Below are 17,241 nucleotides of genomic sequence, written 5' to 3'. Positions count from 1 at the left end.
GCAAATAAATGATGATTTTTACATGTAGGAGAGAATGTCAGAATTGTCCTGGGTGCTCCAGAACGCCTGATGGCGCTCCCTGCATGTTAGGCCTCTGTATGTGGCCACGCTGTGTAAAAGTCTCACACATGTGGTATTGCCGTACTCGGGAGTAATAGCAGAATGTGTTTTGGGGTGTAATTTGTGGTATGCATATGCTGTGTGTGAGAAATAAACTGATAATATGACAATTTTGAAAAAAAAAAAAAGTAAAAAAAATCTTGTATTTGTAAAGAATTGTGGGAAAAAATGACAACTTCAAAAAACTCATCATGCCTCTTACTAAATACCTTGGAATGTCTTCTTTCCAAAAAGGGGTCATTTGGGGGGTATTTGTACTTTTATGGCATGTTAGGGTCTCAAGAAATGAGATAGGCCATCAGTACTTCAGGTGTGATCAATTTTCAGATATTGGCACCATAGCTTGTGGACTCTAGAACTTTCACAAAGACCAAATAATATCCACCAATTTGTACTTATTTTTACCAAAGATATGTAGTAGTATAAATTTTGGCCAAAATTTATGAAGAAAAAATTACTAATCTGCTAAATTTTATAACAGAAACAAAGAAAAATTCATTTTTTTACAGAATTTTCGGTATTTTTTCTTTTATAGCACAAAAAAATAAAAAAACTAGCGGTGATTAACCACTTGCCGACCGCCGCGCGACGATGTACGTCGACAGAATGGCACGGGCAGGCATATGGGCGTACCTGTACGTCCCTGCCTTACCGCGGGTGGGGGGCCCGATCGGGCCCCCCCCCGGTGCCAGCGGCGGTCGGTATCCGCGCAGGAGCGATCCGGGATGAGGGGGCGGCCATTCATTCATGGCCACCCCCTCGCGATCGCTCCTGACGAATGGGAGTGAAACATTGCATCACTTCTTCTCCTGTAATGTAAACACAGGAGAGGAAGTGATGTAATCTCTCCTCCGTGTCGGTATTTTTCGTTCCGGCACGGAGGAGAGAGGATCGGTGAGTTGCACCAACACGACACTTCACAGTAGAACATGCCAGGCACACTCACACCCCCCCTTTACCCCCCGATCACCCCCCAATTACCCCTGCCCCCCCAGTCACAGTGACACCAATTGCATTTTTTTTTTTTTTTGCATTGGTGTCATTTGTGACTGTAATAACTGTTAGGGCAGTTAGGGTTAGCCCCCTTTAGTTCTAATGTACCCCCCTAACCCCCCCAATAAAGGTTTAACCCCGTGATCACCCCCCGTCGCCAGTGTCACTAAGGCTGGGTTCACATTGCAGCGGTTTATGAGAACGGATGTGATTCGCACCGCACTGCAGTGCAAATCACATCCGATCTCTGTGCGATTCGAGTTCAGCCATTCGCCGCACCCGCCGCACCCGCCGCAAATTCGCACGGGACCCTTTTTTTGGTCCGCAGCAGAATCGGATCGCATGGGTGTTCACACCATGCGATCCGAGTTTGCAGATCGCACTGCGATATGCAAACTGATCTGGGGGTGTCATTAACATTTCACTGACACTCCCAGCAGTTCGCATAGGGCAGTGTGAACTGCCGCCGGGAGGCATGCGATGCGGGAACCCGCCGCAGATTCGTGGCGTTCCTGCATCGCTCCAGTGTGAACCCAGCCTAATAAGCGATCATTTTTCTGATCGCTGTATTAGTGTCACAGGTGACGCTAGTTAGGCAGGTAGGTATTTAGGTTCGCCGCAGCTTTTTATAGCGCCAGGGACCCCCATATACTACCGCATAAAGCCCCCTGATTGCCCCCTAGTTAACCCTTTCACCAGTGATCACCATATAACTGTTACAGGTGACGCTGGTTGGTTAGTTATTTTTTTATAGTTTCAGGGCACCCGCCATTTATTACCTAGTCTCACTAGTGTACCCCTAAATTTAGGGGTGTCTACTTTCCAAAATGGGGTCATTTGGGGGGGGTTTGTGCCATCTTGGCATTTTATGGCCTTCAAAACTGTAACGCCCTTAGAAAGCCTGAAGGCGGTGCTTGGTTTTCGGGGCCCCGTACGCGGCTAGGCTCCCAAAAAGTCCCACATATGTGGTATCCCCGTACTCAGGAGAAGCAGCAGAATTTATTTTGGGGTGTCATTTCACATATGCCCATGGCATGCGTGAGCAATATATCATTTAGTGACAACTTTGTGAAAAAAAAATAAAAAAAAATTAAAGTTTGTAATTTTCCCGCAACTTGTGGCAAAATATAAAATATTCCATGGACTCAAAATGCCTCTCAGCAAATAGCTTGGGGTGTCTACTTTCTAAAATGGGGTCATTTGTGGGGGTTTTGTGCCATCTTGGCATTTTATGGCCTTCAAAACTGTAATAGGTAGTGAGAAGTGAAATCAAAAATTTACGCCCTTAGAAAGCCTGAAGGCGGTGCTTGGTTTTCGGGGCCCCGTACGCGGCTAGGCTCCCAAAAAGTCCCACATATGTGGTATCCCCGTACTCAGGAGAAGCAGCAGAATTTATTTTGGGGTGTCATTTCACATATGCCCATAGCATGTGTGAGCAATATATCATTTAGTGACAACTTTGTGTAAAAAAAAAAATAATAATTTTTTTTTGTCATTATTCAATCGCTTGAGGCAAAAAAATAAAATATTCAATGGGCTCAACATGCCTCTTATCAATTTCCTTAGGGGGTCTACTTTCCAAAATGGGGTCATTTGGGGGGGTTTTGTACTGCCCTGCCATTTTAGCACCTCAAGAAATGAGATAGGCAGTCGTAAACTAAAAGCTGCGTAAATTCCAGAAAACGTACCTTAGTTTGTAGATGTGACAACTTTTGCGCAAACCAATAAATATACAGTTATTGACTTTTTTTTACCAAAGACATGTGGCTGAATACATTTTGGCCTAAATGTATGACTAAAATTGAGTTTATTGGATTTTTCTAATAACAAAAAGTAGAAAATATCATTTTTTTTTCAAAATTTGCGGTCTTTTTACGTTTATATCGCAAAAAATAAAAATCGCAGAGGCAATCAAATACCATCAAAAGAAAGCTCTATTTGTGGGAAGAAAAGGACGCAAATTTTGTTTCGGTACAACATTGCATGACCGCGCAATTACCAGTTAAAGCAGTGCAGTGCCAAATTGTAAAAAGACCTCTGGTCATTGACCAGCAAAATGGTCCGGTCTGAAAGTGGTTAAATACCACCAAAAGAAAACTCCATTTTTGTGAAAAAAAAGGACAAAAAATTTCATATAGGTCCAGTGTTGCATGACTGAGTAATTGTCATTCAAAATGTGAGAGCACCGAAAGCTGAAAATTGGTCTGGTTATTAAGGGTGTTTAAGTGCCCAGTGGTCAAGTGGTTAAACAAGTGTGATTTAACTGTACTTCTGTCTTGGTCTGTTTTCATGGTTTCTGACAGTAGGCGAAGACCAAGCTCCTCTGGACTGGGCGGCTTAACCACTTGCCGACCGCCGCACGACGATGTACATCCATTTTTTGAAGAGGGATATCTCGGTAACGGCAGCAGCTGCTGCCACAACCGAGATATCCATCTCTTCAGGCGGCGGTCGGCTGTACGATAACGGTGGTCTCCGCGGTGGATTCGCCGCAAGATCACCGCTATCGGCGGCGGGAGAGGTGCCACCCCCCCTCCCGCCGCCCTCCCGCACCTTCCGCCGCTTACCGGAGCCGTCGGTAGCGGCGGAGGCGATCGGGTCCTTCCGTCTGCTGGGTATAGAGACAAGTGAGGCTAAGATGGCCCCCACTCGTCTCTATACCATAGGAGGGTGGAAGCGACGTCAAAACGTCACTTCCGCCCATACCTCTTAAAAGGTATATTTTTTTTTTTAAATGTCAGATTTTCTTTTTTTTTCTTTTTTTTGCATTTTAGCCCAAATATGAGATCTGAGGACCTTTTGACCCCAGATCTCATATTTAAGAGGACCTGTCATGCTTTTTTCTATTACAAGGGATGTTTACATTCCTTGTAATAGGAATAAAAGTGATCCATTTTATTTTATTTTTTAAAAAGTGTAAAAATAAATAAAATAAATTAAAATAAATAAGAAAAAAAAATTTTTTTTTAAAAACACCCCGTTACGACGAGCTTGCGCACAGAAGCGAGCGCATACGTGAGTAGCGCCCGCATATGAAAACGGTGGTCAAACCACATATGTGAGGTATCGCCGCGATCGGTAGAGCGAGAGCAATAATTCTAGCCCTAGACCTCCTCTGTAATGCAAAAAATGCAACCTGTAGAATTTTTTAAATGTCGCTTATGGAGATTTTTGAGGCTAAAAGTTTGACGCCATTCCACGAGCAGGCGCAATTTTGAAGCGTGACATGTTGGGTATCAATTTACTCGGCATACCATTATCTTTCACAGTATAAAAAAAAATTGGGCTAATTTTACTGTTGTCTTATTTTTTTATTCAAAAAAGTGAATTTTTTCCAAAAAAAGTGCGCTTCTAAGACCGCTGCGCGAATACGGTGTGAAAAAAAGTATTTCAATGACCGCCATTTTATTCTCTAGGGTGTTAGAAAAAAAACAATATAAAATGTTTGGGGGTTCTAAGTAATTTTCTAGCAAAAAAAAAAACTGTTTTAAACATGGAAACACCAAGTCCGAAAAAGAGGCCTGGTCCTTAAGTGGTTAAGTAGGCAGGACTGACAAGCAGGATATCAGTGACAGCTGATTAACTGTGAAGAGATAGGAGCTGGCAATTAGCCGACAGCTGAGAGGTCTGCTCATAGAAGGAAGGGCTGAGCCCAGCCCCGACAGTTTTGCTTTTAAGCCAAAAAGTTCAATTTTGGTCTCATCTGACCAGAGCAATTTCTTCCACATGTTTGCTGTGTCACCCACATGGCTTCTCACAAACTGCAAACATGACTACTTATGACTTTCTTTCAACAATGGCTTTCTTCTTGCCACTCTTCCATCAAGGCCAGATTTGTGGAGTGCATGACTAATAGTTGTCCTGTGGACAGATTCTCCCACCTGAGCTGTGGATCACTGCCGCTCCTCTGGAGTTACCATGGGCCTCTTGGCTGCTTCTCTGATAAAATGCTCTCCTTGCCCAGCCTGTCAGTTTAGGTGGATGGTCATGTCTTTGTAGGTTTGCAGTTGTACCATACTCTTTCCATTTTCTGATGATGAATTGAACGGGGCTCTGTGAGATGTTCAAAGCTTGGGATATTTTTTTATAACCTAACCCTGCTTTAAACTTCTTCACAACTTTATCCGTGACCCGTCTAGTATGTTCCTTGGCTTTCATGTTGCAATTTGTTCACTAAGGTTCTCTAACAGTCCTCAGAGGGCTTCAAAGAACAGCTGTACTTATACTGAGATTAAATTACACACAGGTGGACTATATTTACTAATTAGGTGACTTTAGAAGACAATTGGTTCCACTAGATTTTAGTTAGAGGTATCAGAGTAAAAGGAGGCTGAATAGAAATGCACGCCACACTTTTCACATATTTATTTGTAAAAAAAAGATTGAAAAACATTTATAATTTTCCTTCCACTTCACAATTTATGTGCCACTTTGTGTTGATCCATCGCATAAAATCCAAAATGTCAAGGGGTGTGAATACTTTTTCAAGGCACGGTAGTAATACATTATTTTGCCTCAAAAGCTTGACTGTTTCTTGTGAAAAAAATTGGGAATGCTTTCTCTCAGCTCCTGAGCCTCATAATGCACATATGAATCCATGGATGGCCAAGGTTTACTGCTGTAAATGTTTGCTTGCTGGCATAGACAGATCTCACCAGCAAAACAAGCTCCCAATCATATGACAACGGTGACCGCCAATCACAGAGGCTACATGATCCAGAGGTCCTGCACCCCCTTCCCCGAGCATGAAGACCCATTTAAAGGGATGCTGGGGCTGAGTGGGAAGGAGTTAAAATGCCTATTGCAAGTCCGTTAATTTCCAGTACATGGCCCACTAAGGCCCAAAGATGGGGCATGACTGAAAAAGGTCTGCCGATTGGCATCTGATCAGCTTTCTCACCCGATGGCAGAGAGTGCTGACTGGTGTGTTCTGGCGGGGGGTTGTCCCCCTGTCAGTACACAATAGCTTGGCAGGAGAGACAACTGTACTAACATTGCATGGTTAGTACAGCGCCTCCAACCAAGCTGTCAGGTTATTCTTATGTTCAGCCAGCTGGGTTAAACGAAAAAAAAAAAAACTAGTAGTATGTACTAGGCTTTAGAATGGTGTGTCCAACAAGTCGATACAGATTTTATAGTCAAGTGCTCATAAATCTTTGGGCATGCAGTATATCTAAAAACCCTTATTTATTGGCCAGCTTACCATTATTATGCATATCAGCCGCATCTATTTTTCTCCCAATGCCAGGAAATTGTGCCTCCAGATGTACAGGGAATCCACTGTCCAGCTGCTTTCTGTCTTCATCATAACTAAACAAACATGAGCAAAATATTTTAATATTTTAAAAATCTGTTCTGCGGTTTAAAGTAGAGCTCCAGCGCAAGTGTTTGCTTTACTTCTGGGGGTGACTTGATTCAAAACTGAAAAAATAAGCTGTGGTTGCAGTTGGGCTTTGACTTTTAAAGGTTGGCTCACTGCTTTGTGTCTAAAAACCAAGGATAAAAGATGAGCAGCACTCAAGGGGCGGACTGACCATTCGGCCACTCAGGCACTGCCCGAGGGCCCCGGGCCACTAGGGGGCCCCCCCATCAGGGTTGCCAGCCTCAGTAAAACCAGGGACAGTATGTAAAAATCTGTGGGTTTTTTTTTTTACATCTGTCTCTGAAATGTCCCTTACCGACATCCTTTTGGTCTAAAAATCCTGAGATTATAGCTGCCCCACCTCTCCAGTACCTTCTCAGCCAATAGAAACATGGCTGTGTATACTGTGTGTGTGTATACTGTGTGATTGTATACTGTGTGTGTGTATACTGTGTGATTGTAAACTGTGGGTGTGTATACTGTGTGGACCCATAATCTCTGATTGCCTGGGGGCCCCATAATCTCCTATTGTCCAGGGGCCCCATGAGTTGTCAGTCCGGCCCTGGCAGCACTGTAGTTATTCTGTTTTATTCCAAAGAATATATGTTATGCTAGGGTTCCTTCAGAGGATACTAGGGTTTACTTGAGCTGTGGCTGATTTACCTCCCATCTGATGGTTCTTGCATAGTTCTAGAGCCAACACCACTTGACAGATCTGCATGACACCAATGAGCTTTTAGCTGTCCATAGCATATTGGGTCTTTAAGAGTGTATATCATTCCAAGAATGACAATCACTGTTAAGATTTTATATGCTGTGTTGTATTATAATAGAAACATATTTGTCATGCATTTACCTCCAGCACAGATCTCCAGCAATGAGAAATGTTCTTCCTTTCTTTGCATCATGAAAAGCAGCATCTATTTTCTGCACATATTTCGGGATGCCAAATTCATCAATATCTCTAGGACCTTCATTCAGCAAGGTAGATCCATTGACAGCCCAGAACTTCCTTCCTAGATGCAAGCATTCACAATTAGTGGATATTCAATAACTAGTAATAAATGGGATAATGTATTAATTAGAAATGCTGACTTTTAGGCCTAAAGATCACTTGAGTAAACTGAAATCTGATTGATTGTTCTCCAGTATAGCAGATTACACAATATCATTGCCCACAAACCACAAAAGTACAGAAAAAAAAAAAGTAAAAGGCAGTTTAGTAAATGAATTAACAGACTGACACATCACAAAGTATCCATCTGATTAGAGGGTCTGACTTCCTTAGGAGCTGGTCAGACTCTAGCAAGCATATTTATAGCAAAGAGTGGATATCGCTATCTCTTATGCCCGTACACACGGTCGGAATTTCCAATGGAAAAACTCAGACAGAAGCTTTTCATCGTATATTCCGACCGTGTGTATGCCCCATCAGACTTTTTCCGTCGATAGAGAACATGTTCTATATTTTTCCGATGGAAAAAATTCAGAAAATCCGCTAGTCTATATGCTTTTCCCACGCACCAAAAACCACGCATGCTCGGAATCAAGTCGACACATGCTCGAAAGCATTGAACTTAATTTTTCTCAGCTCGTCGTAGTGTTGTACGCCACCACATTCTTGACGGTCGGAATTTGGTGGGACCGCGTGTATGCAAGACAGCTTGAGCGGAATTACATCAGAAAAACCTTTATTTATTCCGACAGGAAAACCGGTCCTGTGTATAGGGCATTAATGCTGCAGAAAGAACTCCACCATTGGAGGCGAGGCCAACCACATGACTTTGACAGGTTAAGGTGACTGGGCTCTCCTCTTGGCTTTTTTTTTTTCATTTTTTTTTTATATATTTAATAATATCACTTCAGAAGTAAGTGGCGCTCAATGCATATCTGGAAATCGCACTGCTGTGTTTAAGAATTGTGCAGTATGATTTTTTTGCAACCGTGATATGGCTGCAAGTAAGGCCATACCACAGCTTTAGAGATGGAGTAACCAATGACAGGACTAATATAAGGAAATACAGTATATGATAACCAAAATACTTCTCACAGTTTTATAACTTAATAATGTAACAGATATGGAGCTCAGGAGAAATATTATCACTTGAATAATCAGACCAGTCTACAGTGCCTTGATAAAATATTCATACCCCTTGAAACTTTCCACATTTTGTCATGTTACTACCAAAAAAACGTAAATGTATTTTATTGGGATTTTATGTGATATACCAACACAAAGAGGTACAAAACTAGAAGGAAAATGATAAATGGTTTTCAAAAATGTTTACAAATAAATATATGAAATGTTTGGTGTGTATTTGTATTCACCCCCTTTAGGCTGGGTTCACACCGCTGCGGCAGCGAGAACCGGATGTGATTCGCACCGCACTGCAGTGCAAATCACATCCGATCTCTGTGCGATGCGAGTTCAGCCATACAGATAGTATGGCTGAATTCGCATCGCACCCGCTGCAAACTCGCACGGGACCCTTTTTTTGGTCCGCAGCAGAATCGGATCGCATGGGTGTTCACACCATGCCATCCGATTCCTGTCCGAGTTTGCAGATCGCACTGCGATATGCGAACTGATCTGGGGGTGTCATTAACATTTCACTGACACTCCCAGCAGTCCGCATAGGGCAGTGTGAACTGCCGGCGGGAGGCATGCGATGCGGGAAAACGCAGCGGTTTCGCAGCGTTCCCGCATCACTCTGGTGTGAACCTAGCCTTACTCTGATACCACTAACTAAAATCTAGTGGAACCAATTGCCTTCAGAAGTCACCTAATTCATAAATAGAGTCCACCTGTGTGTAATTTCAATCTCAGTATAAATACAGCTGTTCTGTGAAGCCCTCAAAGGTTTGTTAGAAAATCATAGTAAACAAACAGCATCATGAAGGCCAAGGAACACACTGGACAGGTCAGGGATAAAGTTGTGGATAAGTGGCCAGTGCCCACCTGCCCCCTCATCACTAAACACAATTAAAAAATAAGTTCCCCCCGTCAGTGCCACCCAGCAGTGCCCATAGTGCCACCCAGCAGTGCCACCCAGCAGTGCCCACAGTGCCACCCAGAAGTGCCCACAATCTGCCTCAACAAAGGTGATGCACCCCAGTGCCACATATCTGTGCCCATCAGTGTCATCTACCAGTGCCCATCAGTGCCCAGCAGTGCCGCCCATCAGTGCCCAGCAGTGCCACCTATCAGAGCCACCTATCAGTGCCACCTATCAGTGCCCATCAGTCCCATCTATCAGTGGTACCTATCAGTGCCCCTTAGTGCCACCCATCCGTGCCACCCATCTGTGCCACCCATCCGTGCCATCTTATCTCTGCCCATCTTTGCCCATCAGTGCCACCTTATCTGTGCCCATCGGTGCCGCCTTATCTGTGCCTATTAGTGCCGCCTTAACTATGCCTATCAGTGCCCACCAATGCAGCCTATCAGTGCAGCCTATCAGTGCCCACCAGTGCAGCCTATCAGTGCCGCCTCATCAGCGCACTTCATCGAGGAGAAAAATGACCTGTTTGCAAAATTTTATAACAAATTATTAACCACTTGCTTACTGGGCACTTAAACACCCTTCCTGCCCAGACCAATTTTCAGCTTTCGGTGCTCTCACACTTTGAATGACAATTACTCAGTCATGCAACACTGTACCCAAATAAATTTTTTGTCCTTTTTTTCCCACAAATAGAGCTTTCTTTTGGTGGTATTCGATCACCTCTGGGGGGTTTTTTTTTGCGCTATAAATTAAAAAAAGACCGAAAATTTTGAAAAAAAACGCATATTTCTTGGTTTCTGTGACAGAATTATGCAAATTATTAATTTTTCTTCATACATTTTGGCCACAATTTATATTGCTACATATCTTTGGTAAAAATAACCCAAATTAGTGGATATTATTTGGTCTTTGTGAAAGTTAGAGAGTCTACAAGGTGTGCTGCGAATCGCACAAAATTGATCACATCTGATGTACTGGTGGCCTATCTCGCTTCTTGTGACCCGAACAAGCCAGGAAAGTACAAATACCACCCAAATGACCCCTTTTTGGAAAGTAGACATTCCAAGGTATTTAGTAAGAGGCATGGTGAGCTTTTTGATGTTGTCATTTTTTTCCCACAATTCTTTGCAAAATTTAGATTTTTCATTTTTTTTTTTCTCCACAAAATTGTCATTGTAATAGGTTATTTCTCTCACGTGGCATGTGTATACCACAAATGACACCCCCCAAAAAATTCTGCTACTCCTCCTGAGTATTACAATACCACATGTGTGTGACTTTTTCACAGCCTGGCCACATAGAGAGGCCCAACATGCAGGTAGCGCCATCATGTGTTCTAGGAACATAAATTACACATCTAACTTGTTGACTATTTATTACACTTTTGAAGCACCAGGACAATGACACGTGACACTGATGACAGATAGCACTGATACGTGGCAATGATGACACTTATACGTGGCCCTGATGACAGGTGGCACTGATGACAGATGGCACTAATATGTGGCACTGATGACAGATGGCACTAATATGTGGCACTGATGACACGTGGCACTTATACGTGGCACTGATGACACGTGGCACTAATACGTGGCACTGAAGACACGTGGCACTAATACGTGGCACTAATACGTGCCACCGATGACAGGTGGCACTAATACATGGCACCGATGACGCGTGACACTGATGACAGATGGCACTGATAAGTGGCATTGATGACAGGTGGCACTGATGACAGATGGCACCACGTGGCACTGACGACACGTGGCACTGACGACAGGTAGCACTGGGGGCAGGTAGCACTGGGGTGGATGGCACTGGGGGCAGGTAGCACTGGGGTGGATGGCACTGGGGGCAGGTAGCACTGGGGTGGATGGCACTGGGGGCAGGTGGCACTGGGGGCAGGTAGCACTGGGGTGGATGGCACTGGGGCAGATGGCACTGCTGGGGGCGGATGGCACTTCTGGGGGCGGATGGCACTTTTTATTTTATTTTTTTACTCTTTTTTTTTTTTTCTTACTACAGGCAGAACGGCTGCCGCTGCAGCCGTTCATCTCTCCCCTCTCACACTGTCTGTGCGAGGAGGGAGAGCGGCGCTGAGAGATGATCTCATATGTTTACATATGAGATCATCTCCCATTGGACACGCCAATCACGCTGTAAACGGCCGCTGTGATTGGCCGTTTACAGCGATTTGTGTTTGCCTGTCCCCGGGGGACACGGCGAACACAGAACTTCCGCGATGCGCACCCGCGGCGGCGAGCATTGCGGAAGTAAACATCAGGACGTCCAGGGACGACCACCCGGACGAACGCGCCTGCTCTACGGCCGTCATTCGGCCATAGGGCGGGTGCGAGGTGGTTAAACATGATTTTTTTTTGCATCTTTTTTTGTTTGTTTAGCAAAAAATAAAACTCCGAGCTGTAATTAAATACCACCAAAAGAAAGCTCTATTTGTGGGAAAAAAATGATAAAAATTTCATTTGGGTACAGTGTTGTATGCCCGCGCAATTGTCATTCAAAGTGCATCAGCGCTGAAAGCTGAAAATTGGTCTGGGACTGAGGGGGGTTTAAGTGCCCAGTAAGCAAGTGGTTAAAGTAGGGTTAGGTTATAAAAGAAATATCCCAAGCTTTGAAAATCTCACGGAGCAGTATTCAATACATCATTCAAAAAATGGAAAGAGTATTGCACAACTACAAACCTACCAAGATATGGCCGTCCACCTAAACCGACAGGCCGGGCAAGGAGAGCATTAATAAAAAAAGCAGCCAAGAGGCCCATGGTAACTCTGGAGAAGCTGCCAAGATCCACAGCTCAGGTGGGAGAATCTCTGCACAGGACCACTACTAGTTGTGCACTCCACAAATCTGGCCTTTATGGAAGAGTGGCAAGAAGAAAGCCATTGTTGAAAGAAAGAAATCCATAAAAAGACCCATTTGCATTTTGTGAGAAGCCACGTGGGGGACACAGCAAACATGTGGAAGAAGGTGCTTTTCTTCAGCAGGGACAGGGAAGATGGTCAGAATTGATGTGAAGATGTATGGAGCCAAATACAGGGCAATCTTAGAAGAAAACCTGTTATGCCGCGTACACACGACCATTTTACTCTGACGGTTTTCCGATAGAGTTCCGCTGAAACTGTCTTGCCTACACATGATCACACCAAAGTCCGACCGTCCTGAACGCGTTGACGTACAACACGTATGACGGGACTAGAAAAAGGAAGTTCAATAGCCAGTAGCCAATAGCTGCCATCTCGTACTTGCTTCAGAGCATGCGTCGTTTTTGGTCCGTTGGAACAGCATACAGACGAGCGATTTTCCCGATAGGAATTGATTCCGTCGGAAATATTTAGAACATGTTCTATTTCTAGGTCCGTCAGAATTTTTCGAAAAAAAAAAAAGTCAGGTGAGGTCCGCACATGATCGGAATATCCGATGAAAAGATTCCTTCTGACTTTTTCTGCCGGAAAGTCCGACCGTGTGTACACGGCATTAGAGTCTGCTAAATTATTGAGACTGGGGCAGAGGTTCACCTTCCAGCAGGACATCGACCCTAAATATACAGCCAGAACTACAATGAAATGGTTTAGATCAAAGCATGTTAATGTTAGAATGGGCCAGTCAAAGTCCAGACCTAAATCCAATTGAGAATCTGTTGCAAGACTTGAAAATTGCTGTTCACAGACGCTCTCCATCCAATCTGACAGAGCTTGGGCTATTTTGCAAAGAAGAATGGGCAAAAATGTCACTCTCTAGTTGTGCCAAGCTGGTAGAGACATACGCAAAAAGAGTTTCAGCTGTAATTGCTCCAAAAGGTGGTTCTACAAAGCTGAATACAAATGCACAACAAACTTTTTACATATTTATTTGTAACAGATTTTGAAAACCATTTATAATTTTCCTTCCACGTCACAATTATGTGCCACTTTGTGTTGGTACAATATATCACATAAAATCCCAAATAAAATACATTTAAGTTTTTGATGTAACATTAAAAAATGTGGACAATTTTAAGGAGTGTGAATACTTGTTCAAGGCATTGTACACCTACAGATTTTAGTCTACTCAAAAAAACAAAAAAAAAACAAACACAGTCCAAGGCAAAGTGCCCATTTTTTAGGAACAACAGCATACAAGAAGTACTTTCTCATTTTTGAAGTTCCATTGGCAATGAGTTATGATGCTATTAATATTATCTTTACTTACCACTGAATAAATAAAGAGTTTCCTTTCCTGGAGAGTTATAAGCTGCATTTATGGTATTTGGAACATTTTTCCAAAGTGAATTTGTTGAGAATGATTTAGATACAGGAGCATTTGGGTGATGAAACCTTACTTTTCTAGAAATGATAAAAACAAAAAAAAATCTGTTGTGTTATTTTTATACATTTTATGCTATATTTTTGATTTTTTACAGTTCCTTTACCATACTGCGGGGATATGCAATTAGCAGACCTCCAACTGTTGCAGAACTACAATACCCATAAGGCATAGCAAGACTAATGCCGCGTACACATGAGCGGACTGTATGGCGTACTTAGTCCGTCATACAATCCGACGGACAGTCCGTCATACTTTCGACTGAACGGACTTGACCACACACGGATGCACAAACAGTCCGTCGAAAGCTTGCGCGATGACGTGTACAGCACGTACAATGGGACTAGAAATAGGAAGTCCAATACACAGCAAAGCACCCTTCCGCCGTGTAAATCCTTTCTGAGCATGCGCCATTCTTAGTCCGTCGAACTAGCCTACTGACGAGCGGATTGTCCGCTGAAACCAAAGTACGACGGACAGAATTTCGAAAAATCCGAAATTCTTAGTACGCCAGTCTGCACGCTGAAAAAGTCTGCTGAAGCCCACACACGAGCGGACTGTCCGCTGAAATGTGTTTCGACGGACTAAGTACGCCATACAGTCCGCCCGTGTGTACGCGGCATAACAGCCACAAGCATGACACCCTGAAGCAATGTGACTTGTAGATTTGCAACAGATGGAGGTCCACTAATTGCATATCCCTGCCATACTGTATGTCATCTACTGATATAAGGTCTTAAAGCGGAGTTCCACCTAAAAATGGAACTTCCGCTTTTCGGAACCCTTCGGTGTCACATTTGGCACCTTTCCAGGGGGAGGTGGGTACAGATACCTGTATAAAACAGGTATTTGCACCCACTTCATGGCCTAGACCCCCGCAGGGGTCTATGCCACTTCCCAGCTCCCCTGCGATGTCTGCTGGGAGACACCCGAGTCCCAGAGACAGGAGGGACCATTCGGATTGCGCAGTTCGACTCGCGCATGCACAGTAGGGAACCAGGAATTGAAGCCACAAGGCTTCACTACCTGATTCCCTTACCGAAGATGGCGGCGGCAGCATCCAAAGACCAAGGGGCGGTTCGGCCTTAGGTGCTGTCATCGCGGGCTCCCTGGACAGGTATGCTGCATTATTTGTAGCTGCTGACTTTAAAAGAAAAATTTGGCAGACCTCCTCTTTAAGCTTAAAGTGTTTCCAGTCCAGTTTTGTGTTTAGCCCCTGTGTCTAGCATAATTACCATTGTAAGTGGACTGTGACCAATATCTACTCATGCCTTGCAGGTCTCCCTGGAGCCACCCTGACTGACGAGTGTGCTCCGGGCTGGGTCTTTCTTATTTTGTGCATGCTCAGGCTTTATGCAGAAGGTGCGCATGTGTAATGTGGCTGGGCTTCTTCTCATTGTGCTTGCTCGGGTGTGTGCACAGTGAGGTTGAGGTGCTTAGCACTGTGCCCATTTGGATGCCAAGGTGTGCATACACAGTGTGGCTGGTGGCTTTATTGTATTTGGTGCACATGTGCAGTGTGAAGGATGGGCAAGGAATCATAGGACATGTCGTTTTAAAGCATCATTTCAAAGAAATTTCTCAGTGCAGTTTAACCACTTGAGATCCGCGCTATAGCCAAATGACGGCTACAGCGCGGATCTCCTTTTCCGGGACTACGTCTATTGACGTAGTCCCGTGTACGAGCGGCCTGCATGCCCCCTGAGGGGCGCGCGCGGCGCGCTCTGTGATCGGCGAGTCCATGAGACTCGCCTGATCACCGATCCGTGCAAGGGGTCGATCCCGACCCCTTATCACGTGATCAGCTGTCAGCCAATGACAGCTGATCAGGTGATATAACGGAGCCGATCACCGGCGGCCGTGATCGGGACATCAGTCCCGATCACGGCCAGCAATGCAAGAGCCCACCTGCCCCCTGCCAGTGCCCACCTGCCCCCTGCAGTGCCACCCTAATAAAAAGTAAGTGCCCCCCGTTAGTGCCACCCAGCAGTGCCCATAGTGCCACCCAGCAGTGCCCACAGTGCCACCCACAGTGCCCATAATCTGCCTCAAAGGTGCTGCACCCCAGTGCCGCCCATCAGTGCCCAGCAGTGCCACCTATCAGAGCCACCTATCAGTGCCCATCAGTCCCATCTATCAGTGGTACCTATCAGTGCCCATCCGTGCCACCCATCCGTGCCATCTTATCTGTGCCCATCAGTGCCGCCTTATCTGTGCCTATTAGTGCCGCCTTATCTGTGCCTATCAGTGCCCACCAGTGCAGCCTATCAGTGCCCACCAATGCAGCCTATCAGTGCCCACCAATGCAGCCCATCAGTGCCCACCAATGCAGCCCATCAGTGCCCACCAATGCAGCCCATCAGTGCCCACCAATGCAGCCCATCAGTGCCGCCTAATCAGCGCACTTCAATGAAGGAGAAAAATGACCCATTTGCAAAATTTTATAACAAACTATTAAAACATGATTTATTTATTTTTTTGCATCTTTTTTTGTTTGTTTAGCAAAAAATAAAACTCCGAGCTGTAACTAAATACCACCAAAAGAAAGCTCTATTTGTGGGAAAAAAATTAAACGGCAGCTTCCACGCACATGTGCGTCAGTGACGTCCTTAAGGCATCAGCCACTCACACAGCAGGTGTCTGTGAACCCGGAAGAAAGACCGGGTGAAGATGAAAGCCTTAAGGCTTTATTCTAAGGTAAGTTTCACATAATGTGCAAGTATGTGATGCATACTATCACATTATGGCTTGACTTTGCTGGTTACAAAAACAAAAAACAGCGGTTTACTACTTTACTTGTTTGTGGGTCAACCAGATTTGCAAACCAGTTTACTCAACTCATGGTAGACAGCTTCTGTTATCCATTTGTTTAAAAAAAAAAAAATCCTGTCTACTACTAAAAGCTTATTCCATACCTGCCTTTGAAGGTAATCACACTTTCTTCCCAGTGAGCTGAGGCATCCATAGGAAGCTCCTGACTACAGATTGTTGGGGTTATAATCCTTGACGGTTTGGAGCCTGGAACATACGTACAGAAATAAATAATATATTAAATTCACTATTATAACATTTATGGTATTTGGTTAAAGTTTACCTATAGATGTTAGATGATCATCAAGTAATTCATTATTATTATTATACATGATTTATATAGCGCCAACAGTTTGTGCAGCGCTTTGTATTGTCAATGCGCCAACTGTTTCCTTGTTTTTCCCCCCAGACCTGAGCAGACACTGAAATGTCAGCTCAGTGAATATACATGCCCATTCTGGCAGTACAGACGTGTATCTCTATGTAGCAGACTTGAATAAAAAACTGCTTCTGAACCATAAACATGCATCCAGCTGTTATCTCATGTCTATAGCCAGCCTATTTCTACCTTCTTCTAGTTAATGCAATTAGCAGTAATAGATCCTTACTGATCCTTAAAAACAAAGT

General features: G+C 44.2%; 1 protein-coding gene across 1 annotated transcript in view; it reads right to left on the bottom strand.

The window, feature by feature from the left end:
• LOC143984501 (collagenase 3-like) overlaps positions 1 to 17,241 on the bottom strand; it is a 65,894-nt gene that overhangs the window by 4,455 nt on the left and 44,198 nt on the right. Inside the window, exons 6-9 of the mRNA XM_077484643.1 lie at positions 16,719 to 16,821; positions 13,690 to 13,823; positions 7,332 to 7,491; positions 6,317 to 6,423 (exon numbers count right to left, since the gene is read on the bottom strand). Of these exons, the coding sequence (XP_077340769.1) occupies positions 6,317 to 6,423; positions 7,332 to 7,491; positions 13,690 to 13,823; positions 16,719 to 16,821 (504 nt within the window). The remainder of the gene's footprint in view (positions 1 to 6,316; positions 6,424 to 7,331; positions 7,492 to 13,689; positions 13,824 to 16,718; positions 16,822 to 17,241) is intronic.

Source organism: Lithobates pipiens, unplaced genomic scaffold (genome assembly GCF_037356315.1).
Source record: "Lithobates pipiens isolate NorthernLeopardFrog02 unplaced genomic scaffold, aLitPip1_a1.2 Scaffold_16, whole genome shotgun sequence".
In the NCBI taxonomy this organism is placed as follows: domain Eukaryota; kingdom Metazoa; phylum Chordata; class Amphibia; order Anura; family Ranidae; genus Lithobates; species Lithobates pipiens.
The sequence above is the reverse complement of the archived record's forward strand: the minus strand, read 5'-3'. Positions and strand labels throughout refer to the sequence as shown.